Source organism: Melopsittacus undulatus, chromosome 4, assembly GCF_012275295.1.
Source record: "Melopsittacus undulatus isolate bMelUnd1 chromosome 4, bMelUnd1.mat.Z, whole genome shotgun sequence".
In the NCBI taxonomy this organism is placed as follows: Eukaryota; Metazoa; Chordata; class Aves; order Psittaciformes; family Psittaculidae; genus Melopsittacus; species Melopsittacus undulatus.
In genome coordinates, this window is record NC_047530.1 from 41,542,132 (window position 1) to 41,568,968 (window position 26,837).

Sequence of the window (26,837 nt, forward strand, 5' to 3'; positions counted from 1 at the left end):
TAGGTTTTGGTTTCGTTTTTGGTTTGGGTTTTTGGTTTTTGGGTTTTTTTTTTTACTTTACAAGACCAGTCTCATTGCTGGTGGTATATATATGGAAACGTGAATAAATTCCCAGACCAACACCCAGCCCTTCCCCCAGTGTAAGAGAAAGAGGGGAAAGTCTGTAGCACCTGAACTGCTTAGGCAGCAATTTACTACAATGAACCCAAAGGAGGAGAGCATTGAGAGCGAGTTGAGCATTGCTTAAACGAAGTCTGGAGAGACGTACATCAGGGCTACCCTTTTCAGGAATTGTAATGCATCACGCTTATCTAATTAATGCTTGTTAGCCAACCCCAATCTCTGACATGGCGAGATTGTGCTTTCCTCCAACCTGACTTCTCTTTTTCCTCCTTTTAATACACTGACAGTGGATTTTTTTTGCATTGCCAACTAATACTTTAAGTATGTGCTATTGGATTTCCTACGGTATACAGCCAATTGAGAGTGATAAATAATAAATCATTTCCTTTGTCAGATGCAGCAAATGCCATTCTTTTAATTTGCTTAGGCACAAGTATACAGAATGGGGTCTCGAGGCTTAGAGAGTTTAAATCACACCTATTTAATTTTATTATTTCCGATAGGTTTATTGTAAAGGTGTTTTGGGATTTTTTTTCTATAACTTCTTTTAATACAATGGAGTCAAGAATATGAGGGACAGTAGGCACTTCCAAGTGGTGGTATCATCTCTTTATCCCCAAACAAAGCAACCTTTTTTCTCATAGTGGTGATTAATTTTGAATTGCAGAAGTGAGAGTGAAAGCCAAGAATATCAGAGATTTCTCTCCTTCTCCCCCACACAGACAGAGCTGGGTGTCCCATCTCTCATCCATAACCTTTCACTCCACTGTCTTTCCTTCAGATCTGCTTGCATCTGTTTATATACTACATATTTTCATATTTCCCCTCCCTCCCCTGATTCTTTCAGCATGACAAATATTCTGTTTGCAAGAATTCAGATTTGCTATTGCTTCTTAATTCACCCCCCAGAATTTCCAGCCCCCCCCCCCCCGCCTCTTTTTCTTCCTCTTGTCTGTCTTTCTAAGATCAGCTTTTTAAAGCGTTTGTGATAACATCTCCGACTGAGAGATTATTTTTCATTGGGCCTATTGTGAGCCGTGCCAGGCTTATTGCACGGCTGCGAAGCCCCGTTCAGACTACACAAACGTAACAAATGAACAACTTGTCCTCTGCGGACTCACTGCGGGATCCAATTAGTTCCTAAACCTTTTGAAAAACTTTTCTAATTATTTTCAAGAGTTGCGGCTGTTATAGGCTTCCGTAAACGCATCAAGAAACCAATTCTTTTTTTAGGATTAAATGCTTCTTAAAATTAGTCCTAGCGTTGCCCCCGTAAATCTAATAGGTTGATTCTCCAGGCAGCTGAGCCTGGAGGTAGTGGGCTCCGGTGAGCATTGCCGCCGGCAGCATGACAGGGAAAAAGAGCTCCTTTTCAAAACTTTGCATTTAAGCTAAACACAGGTTTGGGGTTGGTTTGGTTCCTCCCCCCCCCCCCCCCCCCCCAGCGTTTAAACATCGGTATGCAAGCCCAGCGTCACGTGACACTTCCCCCCCCCCGCCTTCCCCCCCCGCCGCTGCCTTCCCGCAATGTACCGCAGCTTCAGCTCCCCACCTCCCCCCGCTCCTTCCCCGTCCGGAGGGCGAGAGGGGCAGGGGAGAGGGTTTCCAGCTCAAAAACTACCCCTGCTTTCGCAACATCAAAGCCAAAGTGTTTGCAGCATTAAAAGTCTATACATACATATAGGATAGATACTTCCGGAAGAGTGTTCCTTTAAAATAAGGACTGTATTTTATACACAGACGTACCATAGCTTTCTAAATTTGATCAACTGATTCTATGAGAGCTAATATGTATATGTATATACACACACATACACGTTCCTCGTTAATAGATCTCCAGTTATCATAGAGTCGAAATTGATCTCTTTCATCAAAATAATTCTTGAATGCATTTCAGAGATTGCAAGAACAACACGTATCTATGTAATCATGCAATCATGCAAAAATACCTTTTTTTCTATTGCGTGCACAAATATTTAATTTTAAAATGTATGTATATATAATTACATATATACGTACACTATTTTGAGCATCTTCAAACTAAAGCAGAGATTTTAGTAAGACACTCTACCTCGCACTAACAATTTTTAAGCAGACTAGGTAAGAGTTCTGCCCCAAAACGGACATCACAACAGTGTCCATAGTGTTCAATGAAATACCCTGATCCCTTATATTTGAAAATACTGCTGTTAAAGACAGTATGATGGGGGAAGGGAGGAAAAAAAGGTGGGGGGGGAGAAAGGAGCATGTAAAAAATGGTGGACTGCTGTAATACGCAGTGCTCTGATCTCCCTGTAACTTTAAAGCCTCTGACATTTTAATTTTAGTTAATAAAAGAGACAAAAAACCTATCAAGTATATATGAATTTAGCCTATTTTTTTATTTCTGTGTGTTCATAGTAAACATTTTTGTAAGTGACAAACACGGGCATATGACCACAGTATCACAATCAAGAAATTTTAAGACGACATTAACAATCACTCAAATTTATGCGGCATTTGCGCAACACAGGTTACATATTTGCAAGGTTTACCTATAAGTACAATAGGTATTAACATTTCACTACATTTAGAAAAAAAAATAAAAGTGACCTGTTAGTGACCACATACATCAAAATATACACAACACAAACTGAAGGCAATCATTAATTTTGTCCCCTTCTGATTCATTTGAACGGGCAGTGCTGCAAACTGAAATAATGTTGCTGTTTTTTAAATTACTTCGTACACTGAGTGCATTTTCTAAAACCCAATCTTTGGTCTAAAAGTAAACAAACAAACGAACAAACAAAAAAAAAAAAGAAACCCCAAAAAAGCAGTTCAGTAAAGAAAAGGCTAAAATAAGAAATGGCCAAAATGTAGTTCTCGGGCATCTTTCAGTATTAATTCTGCTTAAATACAAATTACGTTTTAAGTTTTCTATAGTTTTCGTAAATTTAGTAGTGGTTTGTGGTTTTGGTTGGTTTTTTTCTTTTCTTTTTTTTTTCCTCTCAAGGTCTGCACCCACCGACATATCCATGATAACTTATAATACTGCAAACATGGAGAATCTGGCGGCTTTTACTGCTAGACTTATCGTATTTGAATAAAAAATTGCAAAAGCAGTCACTATTTAGATACACATTCTACTATAATTTTGTCTTCCAAACTTCATAGTTTACAATGTATTCTCCCCACATTGCACCTTGCTGACACTCCTCACCTTGGTGGAATAATAAACAACCCTAAAGACTGAACAAACGTACAGAAAATGGGGGACTTAATAAAAAATACCTGGACTTTTTTGTTTTGCTTTTTTTTTTCTTCCTTTTAATTATCATTTACAATGCAAATGTGTGTAAAATGTTCACTTACAGTCTGATCCCATGGATGTTAATGTATTAAAGGGTTTGAAGAAGACCCCTGATTTTGATGTGTGAAATAATCAGAAAGTCCTCCGGAAAGTCCCGTTGTAAAACTTGGCAAAGAAGGTCTTAAGGACTCACAGGGGAGAGTGGAGGGCGCCTGTGGCGACGTGGAGGAGGAGGCTGCCCTGGCCGTCATTGAAGTGCTGCTTTGAGAAGTCATTGAAGGGTGAGGAACATGGGGGAAAAAGTAACTCGTCTGTCCTGCTAGGAGGTTTACAGAGCAGGGGTTTAGGGAATAGGTGCCGGAGCAGGGAACTGACAAGCCACATGGCACTGAGGCGGCCAGAGCTGCTGCTGTGAGGTGATGAGTGGCATAAGGTATCTCTCCATTGACTAGTCTATCAACACTTAACCCATTGGACGTGGAAAAGGAGTGGTTGTTCCCCAAGGAGTTTTGAGTCAACACTGAGCTGTAGGGCATGGGGTGGCTGGGGTAGGCGGAGGTGGTCCCGTTGTAACTCAAAGTGCTGCTAGCCCGGGGATGATGAAGGGAGAGGAAGGGGGACATAGGCCAGTACAAGGATCCTGCCCTGTCCATAAATGTCAGTCCGGTGGAGGTGAGTCTGGCACCCCGCTTGAAGGCCAGCTTGGCCCGCGAGGTGGTGGAGCGCCGGCGGAGCTTTCCGGTGGTGCCTCCGATGAAGACGTCGTCGCTGGAGGGGTCCAGCATCCAGTAGTTCCCTTTGCCCGGGTCGTCGTAGTGCCGGGGCACCTTGACGAAGCACTTATTGAGGGAGAGGTTGTGGCGGATGGAGTTCTGCCAGCCCTGTTTGTTCTCCCGGTAGTAGGGGAAGTTCTTCATGATGAACTCATAGATGCCGTTGAGCGTGAGGCGCTTCTCGGGGCTCTGCCGGATGGCCATCATGATGAGCGCGTTGTAGCTAAACGGCGGCTTCTCGTACTTGCCGTTCTTCTTCTCCCCTTCCTTCCCGCTCTCCCCGTCCTTGGCCCCCTCCGCCGCCCCCTTCTTCTCCTCCGCCGCCTTCTCCTTCTCCTCCAGCTCCGCCGCCGCCGCCGCGCCCGCGTCGCCTTTACCCGCCAGCATGTCCGCCTTGGCCACCTCCAGGGCGCCGGCGGCGGCAGCGGGGGGCGGCAGGAGGAGCTGGCCCTTCTCCTCGTCCTCTTCCTCGGCCGCGGCTGCTCGCTGAGGCTGTTGCGGCGGCGGCGGGTGGTGGTGGTGGTGATGGTGGTGGTGGTGATGATGGGGATGGTGGCTGTTGTGGTGGCTGTGGCTGCTGTGGTTGTTGTCGCTCTGGACGGCTTCGGGCACCAGGCTGTTTATGCTAAAGGAGGATTTCGGCAGCATTTTCACTTCCTTCCTATCTCCCATGTCCAACATCACACACTAGTCTGAGGGGAAAAGTTGCAGCGGCCGAGGGAGCAGCCCGCGGAGCGGCGGTGGCCGAGGCGGCGGCAGCAGCAGCGGTGGCGGCGGTACCACCGGCGGCGGCAGCGGCAGCGCAGTTGGACCGCAGTCTCAAGCACTGGCAAGTCATGTAGCAAGGACAGGAACCGCCGGAGAGGGAAAAAAATAATAGTAACAATAATAGTCACCAATCAGATAAAATTAAACCGAGTCAGAGCGGAGGAAAAAAAAAAAAAGGAGAAAAAGGAAAAAAAAAACCAACCCTCTGAAAACCCAACAACAACAGAAAAAAAAACCAACACACAAACACACACAAGGAAAAAAAAAAAAAAAGCTACTTCATGGTGCCGGTTCCCCCTGCACGGCGGAGCAGGGGGGAGGACGGTGCAGCCGCAGCCGCGGGTCGGCGAGGAGCGAGCGGAGCCGGGCGGTACGGACCGCCGGGGCCGCAATTAATTTCAGAGCTGCCGACACGCACCGCCGCTGTAAAACATTTTTTGGTTTAACCTTTCCCACCGGCCGCCCAATCAGGGCCGGCGGCGTGCCCGCGCGTCGGCCCGCCCGCCGGCCAATGGCGGATCGTCGCTCCGCCCTCCGCCTGCCGAAGGCCCGCCCCCCGCCGCCGCCGCCGCGGCTCCCGCGGCGCAGGGATACCGGCGCAGGGGCGCATCACCAAGGCGATTTGCGGGCACCCCCCCACCTTCTGCCCCCCTCCAACCTCCCGCCGCCCGACACAAATTCCCTCACGCCAAACAAACAGCGCCTGTCCCACGGCTGCGGGCTCGGCCGGGTTTTCGTATTTCCTAGTTTCTCCGGTGGACTAAAGTTACCCAGTCGCTCTCTGCCCCCTCCTCTGGCGGCGGAGGAGGCGGGGTGGGAGGCCGGGTGGGAGAAGAGGCCGCGGCGCACCGGGGGCGGAGGTACTACTTTGCGGATCCCCCCGAAGTCACTCGGGAAATTTATTTTTTCTAGGCCCCGGTTATTTGTTTGTTATTTTACCAAGAGAAAAAAAGAAAAAATAATAATCAGCTGGAGGGGACGCGGGCGGTGGGGGTGACCTGCAGCCGAAACTGGCCGGGGGTCCGGCGGTGGCCCGAGCGGGACGGAGGCCGCGGCCTGCCGGGGAAGACGGTATCCAGCGGCCCGCTCGGCCCGTACCTCCCGCGGCACGGCATTTGATGTGGGAAGGCACGGCAGCGGGAGAGCCCTCTCCACTGTCCTCCTCTCCGCGCTCTCCCCGTATTCCCGGCGGGCTGGCGCAGCGCCACTCTGGTGGCAGAGCCGGACTTTGGGCTTCGCTCTTCGGGCTTAGCCCCCGACTCCCCTTCCACAGCCCGGCGCGGCGGCGGGTCCTCCCGTTTCCGCCTTGACGCTGCCGGTTCTCTCCAGTCAGGAAACCGCAGGCCGCGTGTCAGGTGTAAAAAATAAATATTACTACTAATAACCCAGGATATATATATATATATATATTACGATTTTTGACTCTCCCCCCCGGCCCGGCCAGCCGTGTCTGGCCATGGGGGTTTAGTGTAGTGTCGCTGGGGGAGGGGAGCTGTCTGGGGTCCGCTACTCGGATGCTGGAGGGGCAAAAGAACCGGGCTGGCACCGCCGCTTTCTGCCTGCTCCCCTCACATGCAGGTGGTGGCAGAGTCGGGCTCGGAGCGGTGGAGTCCCTGGGCCCAGGGGTTGGTGTTCGACTGCCGCACCCTTTCGGGCCTCACTGTGAGCGTGAGAAGGAAAAAAATCAGCCCTGAAACAAAGCGAAATAAGCCGCGGAGCTTTCTCCCTCGAGAGATAGAAGGGGAAACGTATTGAATGGAGAGCGTGCTGATCGCGCTCGAACCGAAGCAGAACGTACAGCGCCGCGCTCAGTGCCCGAAAGTTTAATTTCGTGCTGTAGAAAAAGATAATCCGTAGAAATAATAGGTGCAGCTCAACCCCAGCTGAAACAATCTGTCCCGGGGAAATTCAGGTTTGAGCTCTCTGCAGCAAACGCGGTTGTGTGTGGATATGCATTCTGTGTATGTGTTTGTGTGTGTGGATGTGCGTGTGTGAGGGAGACAGAGAGAGTGTAAGAGAGAGTAAATGAGGAGAACAATTACAATGGACCGGTAATAAACAATTGCAATTGGCAATGGCATGAACTCTGTGCATTGGATTAACCTCGAATGACCTTACCACAATTATATTTATTTATCCAATTTCATAACAGGTTGCTACTGACAAAAAAAAAAAAAAAAGAGATAAAAGTCAATGATCAACCGCACTGATTTTTTCTTTTTTTACGTCCTTTTTTTTTTTTAGAAATGCGGTTAAAAAAATCATGTCAATTTGTAAGTATTTCATTGCTTAACACTGAAGTCAATGCATGAGAATTCTCGAGAAAGAGTGCAGTGTGGAGGATATGGCTTGAGTCGACCATGGCAAAGGGTAAGAGGAAAGGTAAGATTCCTGCATATTATTATGATTATGATGATCATTAACTAATATGTGTCATTACGATGCACTAGGATCCCCATTAGGATGGCTGGGCCCAGTGCATTTTCCTACTCGGTCTAGCATGTAATGATTCGGTGTAACCGGATTCTTGAGAAAGGACAGGTTACGTAAACATTTACTGATGTGGAGTAACTATACTATTTGTACTCTGATATGCAGGAAGGAAAGTGTTGATTAACACAGAAGAAAAAAAAAGCGAAATTAGCTGATTGCATGCTCATAAGTGCAAGCTGTCATTGAACTGCTTTTAAAATAGACACAGCTGGGTGTTTGTGTTGAAAAATTTCTTGTGTTTTTGCTAATACTGAAATAAGCATGATTTTGTATACCAAACATTTTCAGATCATTAAAATTTGTAATCTGTGCTGGTTTTAAACACAAAGAAAAGAAACAGATTCATTTCGCTGTAAAATTTGCTGATATTATATTAACTCAATCAGGTCTGTACAAATGGTGTATTGTGCCTTATCAAATCTCTTTGATCCATTTAATACACAAAGTGCCAAACGTGTGTATTGTTTGTTAACATTGAGCGTTTTATTCAAATCCCAGCTCTGCAGTGAGATGAAGGAGTTCTCGTTTAATGTAACACTGACATTGCCTGTTGAAATTTTAATGCGTTGAGGTGTTTCTTAGGTCAAAGCTGAGTTTACTTAGCTCTGTGATCAGGGATGAAAATGCAGCAGGGAAGAAAATAAGCCTTTTATCCTATCGCATTTCGGAGCAAAGGGCTAGCACAGAAAGAAGCAAGTTTTTAAAACAGTTGAGGATCTAGATTTAACATACAGTCATTTGTCACGGATGCAGAATAAAACTCTGTGCACAAACTTAGGATTCTTGTTTTTTTTTAATGCGGTGGATATACAGTTCTACCAAAGAAGGAAATGTTGTGTCCAATATGTAGTATATATCTCTAAGCCCATGAAGATTAATTCTCTGTTTACAGGACAGAGAAGGATATGTGAGAGAAGCAAATTCAATTATAAGTTCTGATGGACTTTAGAGTCCCTCTTTCTTTTTTTTTTTTAATTCCCCCCCCCCCCCCCCCCGCAGAGAATTTTACTTGTATAAAACTGGAGGTTTACTTTTTACTTGGAAAGGCAGGACTCCGGCCCTAATACCAGCTCTTCCGTGAGCTCTGCCCTGGCCACGACTCCTGCTCCCGTCCCTTCCGGTGGTGGCTATGCACATCGTGGAGCCCTGTTGGGCCCTCAGCTCTGGTTGCTGTCAGAAGGCCCCTCAGGGCAGCGCTTCGCGACAGGGAAGGATTCGTGAGGTGTCTGGAGGAGCAGCGTGTGAGTGGAACGGGAGAGCACGGTCCCAGCCCTTCGGAACACGAGTGGGTAGGCAGGGGGGACCCGGCGCTGCTCACAGGCAGCTGCTCACCTGCGCTACCGCCTGCTTGAGGACCCGCCACCAGGAACGAAGGGGATGGGCGGAGAGCGTCCAGCTCCGGGGTCACGGTGGGGGTGAGCAGCTGGGCTGAAATGTCTTGGATGAAGTGGTCAGACAGCGATCTTCGTGCAGTTCTGGAGTATAACTCGTAGAGATAGAATTTCAACCGCACATTCTTCTCCCACGTAATTTTTTTATTATTATTATTTTAAATTAAAAGCCAGTGGAAATCAGACTCTACTGTAAGCTCAATTGACACAGAGTGCTCCCAATCTCCCCCCAGCTCCAGCCTTCAATTCCTCTTCCCAGGGGTGTAGCGGCTCTATACTCTCAGGTTCTTTCAAGGGGTTAAAATGTACTGACAGCTTAAGAAATGAATGATTTTTTTTTCAGCCATGAAGAAAGGGTATTTAATAACTACGCTTCGGTGGCATCATGCGTCCATTAAACTAGTCGGGACACTTCAGTTTAGCAATCAGTAATATCACATTCGGTACAGTAAACGCCTGCATGTATGCATATATAAGTCTATACCCCCTTGACTCTAAGCCTACCTTACTCAGTCCAGGTTACCTGGGGAATTAAGGTAAGGGCTGCCCAGCAGACAGATACCCTGCTGCCAAGGCACGGCGAGTAGGGACGGAGCGGTGTGCGAACAAAGAGAAGGAGGTAGTCAAACATTCTGAAGAGGGGTGAATGGGACTGAAGGTGGGTGGGTGGATGAATGGAGGCAAAGAGGGAGAGGAAGAAGCGTTCAACGGTCTACCCTTCTAGCCGCATTTGTGCATCTAAGTTTAGGTGTCCCTCTATAGCCAGCTTTCAATTAATCATCAACAGCTGGTAGTGGTGCTAACGTTTGGTGATTAGAAGTTAGTCTATTTAGCGTGCTGTATCTTTCTTCCGTGGGTTTTGGTTACAGGTTATACGATTAGGATTGCGAGAACAGTAGTGAACTAAACTTCCCAGTAAGAGGTCTTCACACCAGGGAAGTGTTACTTTGCTGCAGCAGCCCTGCCTCGTCAGTCATTAGGAAGCTGCAGGTTGTCAGAGGCTTCTCTTGCGCGCACACACGCGCAGACACACACACACACACACATACAAAACCACAGCACTAAAACTAAATTAAGAAGCCGATGATTAAGACAAGCGTCTACGAGGCCTGTCATTTCAGCATCCTTCCATCATAACATTGTGGCACAGAGAAATTTTCTTGAAAACCCTGGAAAAAATGTCTATGGGAGAGCCTCGTGTTTGAGATAGCATAAATGGTAACATCAAATATAGATTGGGAACTGCCTCGGATGCAAGATAGTATTCCGCAGAGGAAAGGAGCACCGCAGAGACCTTTGGGCTACCCGCGCACTCCTGAAACTCTGGTGAGTATCTCCCCTTTCTCTTGCAGAAGGCACTGTGAGACTGGAATCGGACCGGGTTTGAAATCCGCAGCTATGTTCCCTCCGGAGACTTCGGGGAACACCCCCTAAAGATAGATCTGTAATGAAAAGTCGCTGCTGGATGACTAATGGTTATTGGCACTCTGTGCCCCTTTAAGGAGAGCAGCACATATTGTGCCGAAGACCTTGAAAGCACCCTTTAAATACAAACATTTTATGTCCCCCTCCCATGTATCCCCACCCCTGTTGTTTTCGGGCTAGTTGTGTTGTATCTCCTCTCCCACCACCACCTCCCCCCCCCCCCCCCCCCCCCCCCCTTTAAGGTCTCTAGTCTTCCCTCCTCCCACCCCCATTCAGAACTAATTGCTCAGTTGTTTAAATGTTTCAAGAAGAGCTAAATTTCTCCGTCCGATGATCTTTTGAGAAGCTGCACTGTACCATAAAAAACAGCCAGCGGGCACTGTGTACCTTGGAGAAGCCTGCGCTGCTCGGGGAGAGGTAGCGTTAAAATAGTGACATTAACCACCGAGGTGCAGAGAGCTCCCCTTCCGATGAACTTTCAGAAGTTTCTTGGACGGGCGGAGATTGGGCAGAGAACGTGGAACCGGGAAACATGGCTGCGGGGACCAGAAAGCTTCGCTGGTGCCGTAAGGGAAAGGCAAGATAGAATAGTGGCAGAAAGGGATCCGAGTAAACACTGGAGTATACATCTCCCACGGTGGCTACGCTGGGTGGAGAGGTCTGAATTAAATCGCCTTAGTTAAAAGCTGAAGATTTTATTTATTTATTCTTGTAGCTGTGGAATACCATCCACAGAGAGCCTGTATCGAGAGCGTAGAGCATCCATCAGACTTGGTGTGTTCAGCTGCCACTGCCAGAATTTTTCAGAACAGAATATTTTTACACTCGCTGCCAACTTTAACGTTAAGACGTGTGGTTTCTTAGATCCTAAATGTCACTATTATTTTATATGTCAGTCTGCATAAGAGAGCCGTCACACCTGCCTAGGTAATAGGTGCCCCTGTGTAATAAAAGCATTCCCTGATTCTGGAATCAAACCGAAAATTAAATATCCCTTAAGAATTATCCACAGAGTTATGTAGACGGCAATAATGAAATGCAGGGAGAAAATGGACAAGTTAAAAACCTTGGACTGTACTCGAGGTTTAAATACATAATTTTATTTTCTTTTGTGTTTACTGTTAAAATATTCTTGGCCAACACAGTGCTTTTGCCGGAGTTATCACACTGAATTAAAGATTCGGGAAATAAAATACAGGGCAAGAAAAAGACCTGGAGAAGAAAAAAACCAAAACAAACCCCGCAAACCACCCAAACCCCACAAACCCAAATAGTGCTTGAAGAAGACTTCTAGCTGCTCTTTGACTCATAAAAATATTTTCGTGGTGTTGTAGCTCTTTAGCCTCTTACAAACGTAATCTTTGGCAAATGACACATGTATCTGGTTTGCAGTTTTTCGGTAACTCGAGAGAAAAACCTCCCACCTCCCCTCCCATCCCTTCTATCCTGACTTCTTCAGAACAAGGACCGGTGTACTCTTCCTTCCGGTGTTGTTTCACCCCAGCGCTCCGCAGAAGGGGGGCTCCTGAGCTACCCCCACATCCTACCTACCTGCCCGCCCGGCGCTGCTAGCTCCGCTCCGCTCTGCAGCTCCTCTTCCCGCACTGTACCGCACCGCACCTCCACCGCACCCTTGACTTCCCCGGATCTCGGGCTCTACAAGATTAGCTGCGGATCCAATTTTTAGGGCCTACAAAATCGCGACATCCTTTTCTTACGATTCCCCCACCCCACCCCATCCCGCCAAGGGGCCCCCTTGTAACCATAGCAAAATGCCCGGTATAGCACAAAAGCCATGAACAGCTCTACACCCGTCTGGAGCAGGCGCTCGGCCAGACGTGGGGCAAAGCCCGTTTGGGCTTTCTGGATGCTTGGGGCTCAGGAGGGAGGAGGAGGTTCAGGGACTCGTTGCCGGGGCATTGCCAGTCAGCACAAGGCAGCGGTGGGACCCCTACTTGGGGTGCCGGGATAAGGGATTTGCTCTAGCTCCCAGGACGCTGCCCGGGAAGCAGACCAGACCTTGGGTGCTTCTCGGTCCCCTTGCATGAGCAGGGTTGGCGGGCGTTGCTTCTTTATGTAGATTGTTCTGAGCACTTTTTATATCGGGCAGGGTGGTCTCCATGTTTTCTTTCTTTCTTTCTTTAGCGGAGGGAGGGGGGAGTGATAGTAAGGGGCTTGTTAGATTATTATAACCGCTACGACTTATAAATAAGTTTCTTGGGGAAGAGCTGATACCGTACCCTTGATATCAGTGGGTGTGTTCTTGTATTATTTTCATATGATATGTCTTTTATACAGAGCTTGTTTTCCTCCTCCCTCCCTCCCTCCCTCTCTCACTCCAGCTGCCCCCTCCTTTTCCCTCCCTCCCCCCCCCCCTTTGTTTCGAGAATTTGTTTCGCTTTTAAAGCACCAGCACAAACAAACAAACATAAAAAAAATGACTGGCAACAAGTTAAATCCCATTTGTGTCCCTCCCACCGAGCACGGACGGTGCCTTGCTAAAGCCTGGGGTTTGTAGTTTTGCCTCGACAACAATTTGACCAAGAAAGAGAAGCGGCTGCAGACAGACTTTCCGCGCGCTGACAATGCAGAGAGGAAAAACGTTGAAAGAAAGAGTTCTCCCTGGATGCTTCTCCTTTGTGTGTTTTCTCCTCTGCGTCTTTTAGATGGGGCGCTCGCATAGGCTTGCACACAAACACACACACTCACACACACACTCAGAGGTTATGTTTCCTAGGGAGTTTTTAGAAAACAATATTTATTATAATGGAGATTATAAACTCCACCAAAATAATGAAATCTTGCCGGAGCTCTGGAAACTACATCAAGTAAATAATTTCTATTTCTCTACTAGCAGAATACTAACATTACATTTTGTTTTCACACTCATTTCAAAAGTCAATTAAAGGGTAAAGAAAAGGCTCCCAAGTCATTTTACGTTGTAAGTAACGTAAATAAAAACAGTTAGTATAAATAAAACTATAGTAGTAGATAACTTCTTTCTTTCTTTCTTTCTTTCTTTCTTTCTTTCTTTCTTTCTTTCTTTCTTTCTTTCTTTCTTTCTTTCTTTCTTTCTTTCTTCCTTCCTTCCTTCCTTCCTTCCTTCCTTCCTTCCTTCCTTCCTTCCTTCCTTCCTTCCTTCCTTCCTTCCTTCTTTCCTTTGGTTCTCTCGTTCTCTCGTTCTTCCCTTCCAAGACTGATTTCTTGGGGTTATAAGCAAGAAGCATGTTCTCGCGGAGAGTCGGGATGGGGTCCCGCCAAGGCTTGACAGAAGGGCTCTCCCGGTGAGCCCCCGGGAGTCCCGCGACTCCTCTCGTTTTTATGTTACACAATAGCGGAAAATAACATCGGCGTTCGACTGTGCTAAACGTACCTAAGAGGTACCTTTTCACGCAGTCGCAGGGTTTGCAAACGATAGTTCAACTTTATCTGTTGTGGTGGGCACGTGTTTTGTCACATGAAATTAGCTTGTAAAGCCTTTGTATCATTTTTTGATTTGTGTTTGGCGACAACACGGATCATACCTCATCGCGTTGATAGTTGATACAATTGCTAAATTAAAGTAATGTTTTCGGCTTTGAAAAACAACAAAACCCCAACCCTCTAAGAGCTCAACCACCCAAGGAGAGGTGTAATAACGCGGCGCGGTGTTTTCCGTGCGTGTGCGGTGTTTCCATGTATTTATGTACCACTCTGCGACTCTGTTGTCTGTGCCAAAGGTAGCCAAGTCACTTCTGGGCTTCGTCCCATCAGCTGCCACCGAAAAGAACATACTGATAATCGCTCTAATCTTTTGGAGGGTTGCAACTGTCATTGTATTTGTCCCCGTCTTTACCTGTTCTCGTGTGCTAAATATTAGCCACTGAACTGCTTGTGATTCTGTGTTTGAGCCCAAGAAGAGCACCAAATCATCTCAATAAAGCAGTCAAACCTTCTATGCAGGTCGAGGTTTTGTTGTCATTGCCTATGTTCTGCTCCTCATCTCGAACGAGGACACAGTGTCGAGCCAAGTGTTCTGGTTCAGGCGCTCTTCTGGACTTTCAGATTTTGAGCCTAAAGCTATTGGTGTGCTAGGGCTGAAATTCTGATTTTCCACATTCCAAAAAGGACGAGGGTCTATTTATAAATGTTACAGAAGGTTTCGTTACTTCAGGAACAACAAAACTGGAATAGAGCTGCAATTTTCAAGAAAATAGGATTTCAAAATATAGAAATAAAAAAAGTAGAGACGACGTATAATTCAATCGATTAACAGAAAATGGCTTTAAAATTCAGAACAGTAGCAATCCATTATGTCTCTGTTTTACTAGTGAAAAGTACAATTACTCTAAAATAAAGAACACTGGTGAATATATAATTGGCTGTAATCATGTTAGTGTTTGAATAAAAATGACGGGGACTTTAAACACTTTGACAACAAAATGTTCAGAAACAACTTATTTATTCAAACAGTTTTTATTTGCGTTCACTTGAAGGAGAAACACACTTTTGCTTACGATAAATCAAGGCTTTTTCACTTTCAATAAGTGCGTAACTAAAAAAAATATTACCAATTATTTTAACATCCAAGGCTTAATAAAGTCTCCTGGGTACGACTTAGTATTATTGATTACTCAGTACCCAAAAGACGCCATCTACAGGTAAAGACCTTTAGGCTTAGTACAAATCTAATAGTTGTTGATTTAAAATAATAATAATAATAATAATAATAATAATAATAATAATAATAATAATAATAATAATAATAATAGTTAATATTACTTTATAAGCCCGGCTCTGATTTTATCCACAGCACCGATCACAATATTTCCTTAGTAATTGCTTCTTGCTATTCAGTTTGTTATAATTTGACACAATCTAGGAAACTGATACCACAGGACTTTTCTCTGAGATGCGGCGTTTTAAAAAGCACATGGACTTCACGAAGCAGCACTTTTTCTTTTTCTAAAACGACTATTTTCTCTCAGATTTGACTTGATCGTTCCTGAAAATGCAGAACAGCCCAATAAGATCTCTTCCTCCAAACCAAATGTGTGGAGAATGCTTGCAAAAGAGCCCTGAAAACAAACTACAACTTGACTGAAGGCAGTTTGTGCAACAATTGTGTCACGATACCTAACGTTTCTTTAACTTATTTTTTTTTGGGGGGTAATGTCAATAAATATCAGCGGTGCCAAGCATACCCTCATCTGTTCTCACAATACATCCTTTGCCCCATAGATTGGTACTTCAATGTCGCATTTAGACGTGTTGTTCCTTTCTGAATCCTTGCTGGGAAACCCATCACAGTAGAAAAAGAGTGCCCCTGAATACTTTGGTCATACTAACACAGATCCGCGGAGATGGCATACGCCCTCCATCGTGCTACTACAACACTCTAGTTCAAACTACAGAAAATAAGAGGAAAGCCAGAGGAAAGTTTATGGGCTCCTCTTTTGCCAGCTGCCTTTTATGTTTGTTTGTTTTTGTTTAATTCAGACAGTCGTTTGTTTGGTTTTTTTTTGTTGTGTTTTTTTTTTGTGTTTTTTCCTTCTGGTTTTATTACTTACCTATCTTACCTTCTCGGCAGTTGTCTATATTTCTGCCCCTGTTTTGTGTGTGTGTGTGAGTGTGTGCTCACAGAGGGGGTGGCCTCTGCACACTGACGATCCGACTGCGCCTTCACAGCCGGCTTCCCAAGGTCTACCAGGGGGGTTTCGCCAGTCCCTGAGGTTCCTTACAAATAAAGTAGTTCTAACTTCTTTCGAACCCAGGCCAGAGATCTGGATGAGCTTAGAAAAATCCAGGGTGGACTAAACTGTGCGCTGATGAGTCAAAAGCAGAGGTGCGTTGACACAAAGGCTGAGAAAAAAAGACCATGGCGCGCCCTCAACTTTACGTGTTATTTTGGAAACCGGGGACAAAAGCCTGGAAACTATTATTATTTGTGCTCCCACTGGAATCAGGCTCAAAGTTTACATAGAAGGTCTCCTTCTGTCTTCTCACTTCTGGGAAATGATGGTGAACGTCCCAAGTAGAGGGACCGTGTCGTCTCTCTACTTTAGACTTGGGGAAGGCTCAGGGGCGGAGGTCTCCTTCCCTGGGACCAGCCGCTCTCGCAGGCGCAGCCGGGGGCCGGAGGGTCCCTCCCCTCGGGAGCCGCAGCGGGGGCTCCCCTCTGAACTAGGAGGTCTGTCATTTTTCGGGTGCCTCGTACCAAACCGCAGATGTCAGCCTTCCCCTACGTGTTCGGGTTGCTAATGCGGACACTTCACACAACAGAAATGCTCATCTCTGGAGCCTTTCCCAGGGTCACCGCCGGTTTCGTGCGTTGCCTCTGTCGCAGGCGGCTCCGGGGCCCTGGGTGGGGGAGACCGGGATGCCCGGCAGCCGCTGCCTGTGGGACTCTGATCACTTCGGAGCCGCCCGAACACTCCGCGGCCTCCCCCGGCCTCTGCAAACTTCCGAACCACGAACTCCGCACATCCGGCCGGGAAGCGCTACTGAGATTCCCAGCTCGACACCTCCCGTGTCTTCCGCAAAGACCATTTTTGCCATGTAATTCACACCAAATAGTCCCTCAGATCGCAGTCCCTCGCCCCGCCCCGGTGTTGCCAATCGAGGGAGACCAGCAGTGGCTACTTGCCACCCCTGGGACCCTCGAGGCTCTCCCCTCTGCTCAGGGAGAGCTTGGCAGGCCTGTGCCGTGCCAAGCCAAGCGGTGCCTGGCCATTTCCCGGGGCTGGCCGGGCGCGGAGCGGAGCGGCGGGAGCGAAGGGGAGCGGAGGACAGCGGCGGAGGCTCTTCCCGCGGGGAGGCAGCCACATGCGAACGGCGCCGGCGACATCTAGCGGCCGAAAGCGGCCAGCGCCGAGTAGCGGCGGGAGGCGGCAGGGCCGGGCCAGGCAGGACCGGACAAGGCAGGAAAGGCGCTCCCCCGTCTGTCCGGGGAGGGAACGCACATTACACCCTCGCCCCGCCACAGGCGTTTTCCCGTTGCTTTTCCAAGGATCAGACACCTTTGTATAACCCTCCCCTCCTCCAAACGCCCCAGAGTTTTCTGTGCTGTACTGGTATAGGTACAAAACGCGTGCTCCCTCTTCGAGGTGCCGTTTCCACGTGTTTGCACACATGGGGCACCGAGAGAAAATATCTAAAAGCTTTCGTCTCTCTCCCACCCCACAAAAAAAAAACAAACCCTCTCAATGAAAGCAAAGCAGAAAGGCAGGAGTGAAGGTCCCTCTCTCCTCCCTCTCGGAGGCTGCCCCCGGGCCGGTGTCTTCCCTGAGCATTGCACACGGCTGGTATGGGCACTGCCCTGAGAGTTGAAGAGGAAGGGGAAAAATAACGAAAAGAAATAGAAAACGAAAAAGCAGTACTGTTGAGACATCGCTGGCGAAGACAGACCTTAATATTTAAATCTTCGTGTCAGCTCTCATTAACAGCTCAAGTCATCTTTTCCCCCGGGCAGACCTTGTCTGGTCTATCGACTTAATGGAAAAGAAAACACATGTTTGTATTCTATTATTACAATCTCGTTCCTTGCCTCGCGGAGAGTGGGGAAAGGCTTCGCCGGCATCGTAAGGGGCTTCCCGAAGCGAAAGCGCTTTCCTCCCGCTCCTCCCGCCTTGCCCTCGAAGGAAAAGTTAAGGATCCCGGCGTCCGGCTCCTGCCCTCCCTCAGCAGTGGCGGCTGCAATGGCAGCCACAGGAAAAGGCTGAAGCCTTTTTTTTTTTTTTCACTGGAGCCGCGGAGGCCAAGGAGAGACAAAGAAAATTTGTTTCCTCTACGTTCAGCACAACTTAGCAAGGAACAATGGTCTCTGCGGGAACTCGGGGTGGTGTGTGCACCAGGTGGAGACCTCAGCGCCGCGGGTCCCGCTCTAGGATCGCCGCTGCCCGGGGAAGCCGCGGGAAGAGACAGGCGCCCAGGGCAGGGACTAACGGCAAGCTGAGAGTTACCAGACCACCCAAAACAAACAAACAAGTTCTCCCGACTCTCCCACCGGGAAGGTGGTTGTGATAAGGAAGAAGGGAAAGTTTTGAAGAACTGCAGTCTGTGCAGAACAAGCTTGGATTTATTTTTTAACGTTTTTTGTTTGGTTTGCTTTTTCTTTTTTCTTTCCTTTTTTTCCCTCCCCTCACTGTGGTTGTGTGGGGTTTTCACTTTCTAAAAAAAAAAAAAAAGAAAGAAAAAATTGTTTATTCCCTTTCCTGAGACAGTGGAAGAGGGAGTGGCGACCTGACCTGAATAAGGCAGAGAATTCTGGTGTGCGGAAATGGCTCATTTTACCCCATCCTCCGTGCCTTCCCTGCAGTACGGGTCTGTTCAAGGGCAGGACACTTGAACCTGAAAAGAGTAACAGACCGAAACACGCTTCCTTAAAGTTCACCTCTTTGCTCTACCGGCCAAGACTTTCTTAAGCCATCTTCAGCTGTCCACTCCCCCTCCCCCCAAACCCTCCTCCATCCCGCGTTGGGACTCGCAGATCTCAATAGGAAAGGTGAGAATGTGGAATTGCCCAGAGACAGCACCGCGCTCGGGTGCTCTCCTTGCGCGGCTGCGGTGTCGGAACGCTTCGTCCCAGGGAAGGGAGCAGGACCCTGGTCCTATGCCTCTCCCTCCGGTGTCCCTCTCCCACCAGGGGCACCCTGTCGCCTCGGGCATAGAGATTAGGGCCCACAACTTTCACTCTTGTGAAGCGGCGTTTGCTCTCAAGTGCTTGGCTGTAAATAAGCTTTCTGGCAGTAACAACACAGCCGTCCTGCTGTCAGAGCGGAGGCTGCCTCCGCACCTTTCCTCTGCAACACACGCCGTCAGCGTTTTAATTCCAGCTCCAAAGGGAACCTGCAATTATGAGCCCCCCTCGTCCCCTCCCGCTCACATTCTCTTGTTTGAAACATTCACTGAGGAAGGTTATTTGGATCGAGAGTAAAATCAAACAGGGAGGGGAGGAAGAAAAAAAAAAACCAACACCCCACAATAAACCCAACAACCCAGCAAACCCTTCCATTTGCTATTTACAAAACTCATTGTCATGCTTCACTCAGGCTGTCTGCCTAGCTTGGGGAAATAAATGTGACTGAACCAGAGACAAAGCCGATGCAGCTGTATTTGAATTTCTCAAATACTGTCAAACGTGCTCTTGTCTCATAAGTCTCAGGGTTGTTGTTATTATTATGATCATCATACCTAATGTGAACATACCCGAAAGAGAGGTGCTTGGCAGCATAGAAACCTCTTTCCGGTCGGGAATGCACAGATTCCTTTAGCAAAAAGCCAACGGCTTCTTTTCCCTCCTGCTTGGAAGCCTTGGCAGATAAACTAAGGAAAACTTGAGATCTGTAATTTCCCTCTTTTCCTTTGTTTGTGTGTGGTTTGGAGTTTGTTGTTTTGTGGTTTTTTTTTTTTTTTTTGACTTTCCATGTGTCTCCCCACTTCCCTCAGCAGTGGGTAGGTTTGGCTGCCTGATTCCCCAGATTACCCACAACCTCGTGCTGTATCCTCGGAGGGCAGGAAAACGGGACTGATGGTCTCTTGTGAGCTGAAAGGTGTCCGCTGGATGTCACATCCCAGCCGTAGTGTCAGCTTTCCTCTCTGGAGGGTGGTTAGAAGCCTGCCAGTATGTTTTAAGTTCCAGTTTTACCAGGGCTGTTACAAGAGGCAGACTCTAGCCCTTAGCTCCTTCGAGGGGGAGGAGACGACAACACACCGGTGCCACCGCAGGGGGTGTCCTTAAGGGGGTACCTCGGCACACCCCAGGCTGTGTGTTGCCTTAGCTGCCCGGCTTCTGGAGAAGACGGTCCGCTTTCTCGGGCCCCGCTGCCCTGGCAGGTCGTGCTGAGCTGAACAGCGCCGCGGAGCTGCAGGGGTAGCCTCCAGCCCCTCTAGGAGCGCAGGGCCTCGGGGAACTGCTCCCGCCTGGCGCCCCTCCACGTGTCGGGAACGTCGGGCGCCGGCCTGCCTAGGGAGGGAGATGCCCCGCTCCCTCGGCAGCCGCCCCAGCTGGCCCTGGGGTCCCCGTCTCCTCCCCCGACCCCATGTGTGCCTCTACCCTACCGAGTGCCACCTCAACCCTGCCCTTGGGGGTAAGCGGGGTTCTGAAGGCCGGGGACCGCTCCCGCGCCATTGGGAGTAATTTAGACCTCGCCATCAGTCTGGGGATCATCTCCACGACCCTCCCCTTTTCTAATTGGCCCCTTCGTTGGTCCACTTCTCAGAGAGCCCTCCCGAGCTCTTTAGCGGGGAAGTGACCTTGTAAACCCCTTCATCGAGCCGGACCGTCCCCCCGGACAGGGTCATCCTCCCCTCCGAGAGTGCTTCGCCTCGGCAGCGCCAGCGGCGACTTTCGGTGCACCATGTCCTTCAGTAAATGCAAGCAGGGAAATGAAAAGTATTGTGATCGATTATTATTTTTATACCGTATTTATGGACGGGTGGAAGTAATAACAGTTATTTACTTCGTCGAAACGTTTATTTCACACTTGGTATATTTCCTTACAGTCGGAGTCCGACGTGGGAAAAATAAGCACAAGTAAATCAGAGTAACGAAAATACGTTTTTAGCAAAAGGCGATCCTTCTCCTGTCTGATTTTCCCGGGTGCGTTTCTTCCTTCTGACATTAATTCAAACCAACGAAAGGGCTAAATAGATTAGTCTCTAGCCCTCAAGTCAAGCACGAAGGAAAATAATCATTTACTTGTCTGCCCCTTCATTTCTTTTTTGTTCCCTTTCCTTTTTTCTTTCCCCCCCCCCCCCCCCCCCCCCCCCTCTTTCCTTCGGACTGGGGATAACGAACAATCAAAAGGCAAAGAGGCAGGAGGGCAGAAGCCCAGGTGGGTCTCTCAGGGTACAGCTCTGGTGCCTCTGCTCTCCCCCCGGCCCTGCCGATTCCCCTTTCCTTCCTCCCTCCCTGGGTATTGAGTATCGCCTTCCCTCCTCGGTGCAGGGCTGAGGGCTGCTTTAACGATTCCTGCCCTGTTTTTGTCTCTTTTGAGGCTTATTAGCTTCTCTAATTTGTTAGCATCACTGTGGCTGCCTCTCCCTAGCCTCCAGTGCAAGGAGGGGAGTGATGCCAGGGCAATACACCCTGCTTTGGGATTTCACAGTCGTGGTAACAGCATTTTCACATGCACATATCACATACACTGCATACATCAGGGTCACCTCAACAAGACAGAGAGGGAAGGGTGAGGGAGAGGAAAATTAAGAAAAGGATACAATTCTACTGTGTGTGTCTAGGATTTCAAATAGAATAGTGCTTGATACCAAGGTAACACTTCCCTATTGCAGGCTCCTAATCTTCTTCAAATTGCTTAATTTCCCATATTCCAGCTATTTATTTTATTGCTAGTTATTGCATGCAACAGTGCCCCAGTTTGGGTGATCCATGCTAGCAACAGGCAAGAGAAAAATGACTCCTGGCATGCCCATGGTTGCCTGCAAATGCTCTACAGTGAGTTGCATGATGGCTCAGTTTGTTCTGCTCCCATACATCAGCCAGTCCTTCTGTGCCATGGGGCTGCCATGCCAGAGCTGTCCCAGGCTTAGACAGTGTCTGTGGATGTGCTTTGGGCTGAGAGCAGGGCTGGGAGCGCTCTGACCAGAAACCTGCGCTTCTGCAGCCATGCCTTTCTTCACTAGTCCCTACCACCTTTCTAGTTGTTCCTCAGGTAAAGCTGATTCTTCTTATGCAGCAAGGCATCCTGCTGCTGGATCTGTCAGAACAAGAGCAAAAATCCTAGAGAGGGCATGGCAGCCCATCAATCCTTACAGCTGTTATTTTTGGAAATGCATTTTTTTTTTTTTGTATCAGCATGTAAACCCTTTGTGAAACATGTGGTCTACCATCTGTTTTCTCTTTGGGGGTAGCAATGTGCTGCCCTTTTCCCTAGCTACCTAGTCTTTGTTCAGTGCCCCGAAACAGTAAATCAGACAATACTAGCTGGATTCAGAGCCTTCAACATCTTCCTCCCTGTTCTGTGGTTGGGGCTGCCCCCCAGATAAGGTCCCATTAGCAACAAGAGATACCTGCTGTCAGAGGGCTTTAGGCTTGTAGTCTTCTGCCCTGGCCCTGAAAGACAGAGAAAAGGGCCAGAGATGAAACTTCAACACTCAGCTGGTCCATGATCCATCCAAGCCCTGCAGATCCCTCGATGCAGCACAGCTCTCCCTTTCACAGCACAGCCTGCTCAGGACTGGGAACATACAGGACTTGACTTTGCATGGACTGCCTGGTTTCTGTCCCTGCCCTTTGCTCTGCCTTTCGAAAGCCTGGCAGAACCAGCTGGTTTGGCTGGAGGGGTCCTGTGTTCTCTCAGGAAACACAGTCCCTAAGAGAAACAGGGTAGCTGGAGGTATCTTTATGTTTACAGTCATGAAAGAAGGGACAGAATGAAGAAGATATTTGTTCTTGAGACCCACAGTCCTGGGTTTGCTTTGGCACAGGGTTAATGCTTGAGCAGCTCTACCTCTGACAATAGTACATAGCATATAGGTAAAGTGCTTCCAATTTGTGAGGCAGTTAATTCTCCTGGTAGCTGTCTGAGATTATAGCCCTATCTTTCAGATAAAGTAAGGCAGACAAGTTAAAACTCCATAAAGTTTAAACCACAAATTACTTTTTTTTTTCCCCTCTGGTGAACTATTTTAGTTGAGTTAGACAGATTACTTTGTATAATAATAAACCATCTGAAAGCTACCAGGAAGCTTCCAATGTATAAAAAATGGCAATCTTGTTTAAGTTCTGGGAAAGATAATTGTTTGCCCTTGCTGTATGTTTTGCATTCTTGAAGTATATCTTTTAAGGCATAATATACATTTTGAAATCCCATATATGCATCTTTACAATAGTAATGGCTTTCTACAAGCTCTGTGGGAGGTGACATTTCAGCAAGATACTTCCCCTTGACTTTGTTTATTCCAGCAGTTTAAATTCTACCTCTGGTGATAGCTGTTAACTTGGCAATGTGAAAAGTGCTACATGGTGTGTACTGTGCTCAGTCAGCTCATCAGAAGCTTACCAATTACGACTGTGGAGCCCATTCTTCCTGCCACAGCATGCCACCCACCATGCATAGCCGGGACAGCTGATCTTCACATGTGCATAAAATCTGAAAGTATGCACACATTTACACAGAGCTGCACAAAGCAGGCACAATAAGTCTGGTGCTCCTTATAAGCCTTTTTGTTTCCTGCAATAACTCATATACAAGCAGTTGTAGATAATTTCTTGCTGCCTCCCTGCCTTTGTCAAAGAGGGGAACTTTTGAACCCCACCCTGCCAGGGGATGAGCTTTGTACCTATCAGGCAATCAGGACACCTGTGTTTTGGGCAGAGGACCAAATTGTCAAGATGGCTGTGAAATAGGAGGTTTCAACTATTAGGATTATCTGTCTCATCTGTTGCTTGGTCTCCATCCACATCTTTGAGGCACTTGGGACAGGAGGTAGCTGGAAGTCGGTTGTGAACTCAATTAAATGACTGAAATGTGCTGGGATGACCCATGAGTTGGGCACCTCTGCATTAGGAAACAAAGAACTTTGTTAACAAAAGCCGTTGTAAGCCTGCTTCCCCAGGATGAAATCTGATATCTGTTTAAGGTCTCCTAATGACATCAGCGAGGCAAGATTTAATTCTAGACAGATGCTGCTTGTCAAGCACACAGGGAGTGCTCGAGCTTCAAAAATAATGCTACCTTTGAGCATTCATTTTTGTTTGGAATATCCAACTGAACATACAAAATCTAGATTGGGCTTTTTATTAAACTGTGATTTGCACTTATCCAAAGGTATTATTTTCCTTTATTTTGAAGCAACTATAGGCAAAGTGATTTAGTGCCAAAATCTGTCACCTTTGACTGTAGTTTCTTTTGCATCAGCTAAAATAGAAGTAACTCTGTTCAAGTAAGCAGAGTAACACTGGTGAAAAACCAGAATAAATAATCAGAGAACCAAGCCCTTTGAATAAGAAATGACTCCATAAATAGTCCCATTGATTTCAGTGGTATTTCATGGTATAAGTAGCAACATTAATGGAAACTGCATATAAGATCCTTAGTGCTTGGACAGAGAAAAAAAACCCAACCTATTTAAGAAAACCCTAACTTTATCCCATGATGCATTAGTCAGTTGACATGTTACTAACTTATTGTATGACTTACCAAAGTCAGAATCAAGTGTGTTGATGACAAGGATGACTCCTTTGTTAGCTGCTGTGACAATTCAACACACTTATGACACAAAAGCTGTTCCTTATTTAAAAAACAACCAGCCAACAAATCAAGTCATGCCAGTGAAGTACTTTCCATTACTCTTAAACAAATGCTTCTTTAAGCAAGAAAGAATAACATTTTAATAAACGGAGTTGTCCCATTTGGGAAGTTTATGGACAGTATCAGAATACACGAATGTCGTCACACGGTCTCTGCTGGCTCTATTGCTCTGGAAGACTTGGGAAATTTTTTTTTTGCTTGCTTTTCCTTGAAATCCAGTAAAGAACTAAGTGAAGTCCAAACATGCTTTCTTAATTACATTTCTTTGGCTAAACAGTTTTAAAAAATAGAGAAGCGTTCTCTGGAAATGTTTTGCAGCATATTTAAGCCTGAATATGAGAACTGGGTCCAGATCCAGAGAGCAGAAAAACACTTACCCAGCTTTAAGTCTTCTGGAGCCAGCAAAACTGTTGCTGGGATCTAATTGCTTTGCTATGGACCCATTTCTGCAAGTGACTTTGGGTGGTTTGACTCCACTTAGGGAGTTGGAACACAGTGTTTAAGTGCAGGGGAAAAAACTATGGTGGTCAGGGAGCATCACAGCCTGGCTAGCAACAGCATCAGGTCTCCACACTTTCCTGCCAGTACTGAACTTGCTGTCAGCATTCTCAGGGGTGCAGGTGATATATTTCAGGAACTCAATAAAGAACTGTGCACCCACGCGCACGGTACTGCTGAAAACTTTTGTAATTACAGTAATTCTGATGAAACCACATCAGCTCTGTCCTTGCCTTCCACTCATTGCTTTTCTTTGTATTCTCTTCTTGGCATATCACATAGTAACTGTAAAAAATGTTTTGTCCAAAACACAAACTCCCTGCTCTAAATGCTGCTCTGCTATCAGCTGGAACAGTATTTCAAATGAGCTGCAGGGCATTTGCCTCTATGAATAGCTTCTTTGCTCATGCTCGACTGTAAAAAGCTTATATGTATCTTTTGAGTGCCTGTTTTTCATTAAGAATGTCCAGAGCACAAAAGGAAGGTGTCGCAAAAGGTGAAAAAAAAGGGATATTTTGCTTTATCACAAACAGTTCTGTGCTACATTTCCTCAGCTATGAACATGCTGTAGCTATTTTCTATTGAGGGTGGAGCATTCTTATTCCTAGGAAGTTTTTCAGGGAAGTACTTTGAATAAGGTTTTGCAGCCCTGTTTTTTGCAATCCAGTCTGAAACTAGTCTGCCATTTTTTTCTTTCCCTCTAACGGTGAAGTGACACAAACTGAATAAAATGTTTCTTCTCTACCAGGTAAGGGTAAGGCTGTCTCCCAGCCCATATCTATGCTACACATGCTGTTATCTCATGGCTAGGGGGAAGGAGGTTCTGCCTAGAGCTCCAGTTTTGGGGATAAGCACTGTTTATCACTCACAACGTACATTGCAGCAACAATTGGAGGAGACTAGGAGGAGGCTAGTCCGCTACAGTTGATTTCCATAATGTTTTGGATTAGAAATGTCTTGTTGGCATAGGTTCTTACTAAATTACTGATACCCTTGAAACAGAGAGGACAAAGGGAAGCTAATGAGATATTTGTGAGCCAATACAACAGTGAAAGTTTCCCGAGAATGTATTTCTCACAACCACACTACAAGCCTGAGAGATACTTGGTGCTGGCTGTAATTCTGGTCCCTGGTCTTATAAAGACTGAGTCCCTGTGCTATACAAAGTGTGACTCTAATGTTAAAAAACAAGGAATCTTCTAGTTTACTAGTAAAAAGTTTTCCCAAACTCCCAGAAAACATAAACAGGGATTAAAATTATACTATTTTCTGAAAAACACTTGTTTCTAAGGGATCTCATGTCATTTAGGGGGGGAGGGGGGATGTTTGATTTATAATCTTTTTGGTGTTTGGATAAATTTTTCCATACTTGTAAAAAATGTTTTGAAAAAGATGTCTCTAAATATTTTCTTGACTGAGAGATTGTATTATGTCTTGCTATATTTAAAAAAGCCAACAATGTGTAGTATGAACTCCTGGGGTGGTTTTAAGGTGTATTATTTCTAAAAATTTTAACATTTCCTTTTTTATTTTCTAGACTAAACCAAACTTGTTTCCTTTTCCCTTTCCTTTCCTGTCTTCCTCTTTCCCTTCTTTCCCTTTCTTTTTCCCTCTTTCCCTATCCCTTTCCTACTTTCTCTTTCCCTCTTTCCTTTCTCTTTTTGCTTCCCTCTCCCTTTCCCTTTTCTTTTTCTTGTTCCCTTTTCTGTTTACATTTTCCTTACCTTTTCTCTTTTCCCTCTTTTTTTTCTTTTCCCTTTTTACCTTTTCCTTTTTCTTTCAAGCAAGTCAACCAAACAACTAGCCAAACTGATTTTGTCTT

General features: G+C 46.7%; 1 protein-coding gene across 1 annotated transcript; it reads right to left on the reverse strand.

The window, feature by feature from the left end:
• Nucleotides 1–3,426: 3,426 nt before the first annotated feature.
• FOXG1 (forkhead box G1) lies at nucleotides 3,427–5,048 on the reverse strand. Its single transcript, XM_005149291.2, has one exon. It carries the CDS (start codon nucleotides 4,867–4,869, stop codon nucleotides 3,496–3,498), a length of 1,374 nt encoding a protein of 457 aa, XP_005149348.1. The 5' UTR covers nucleotides 4,870–5,048; the 3' UTR covers nucleotides 3,427–3,495.
• Between the last annotated feature and the right edge of the window lie 21,789 nt (nucleotides 5,049–26,837).

What these genes read in the sequence shown, in the direction of transcription:
- FOXG1 (XM_005149291.2), bottom strand. Translation starts at nt 4,869, where the DNA reads ATGTTGGACATGGGAGATAGGAAGGAAGTGAAAATGCTGCCGAAATCC.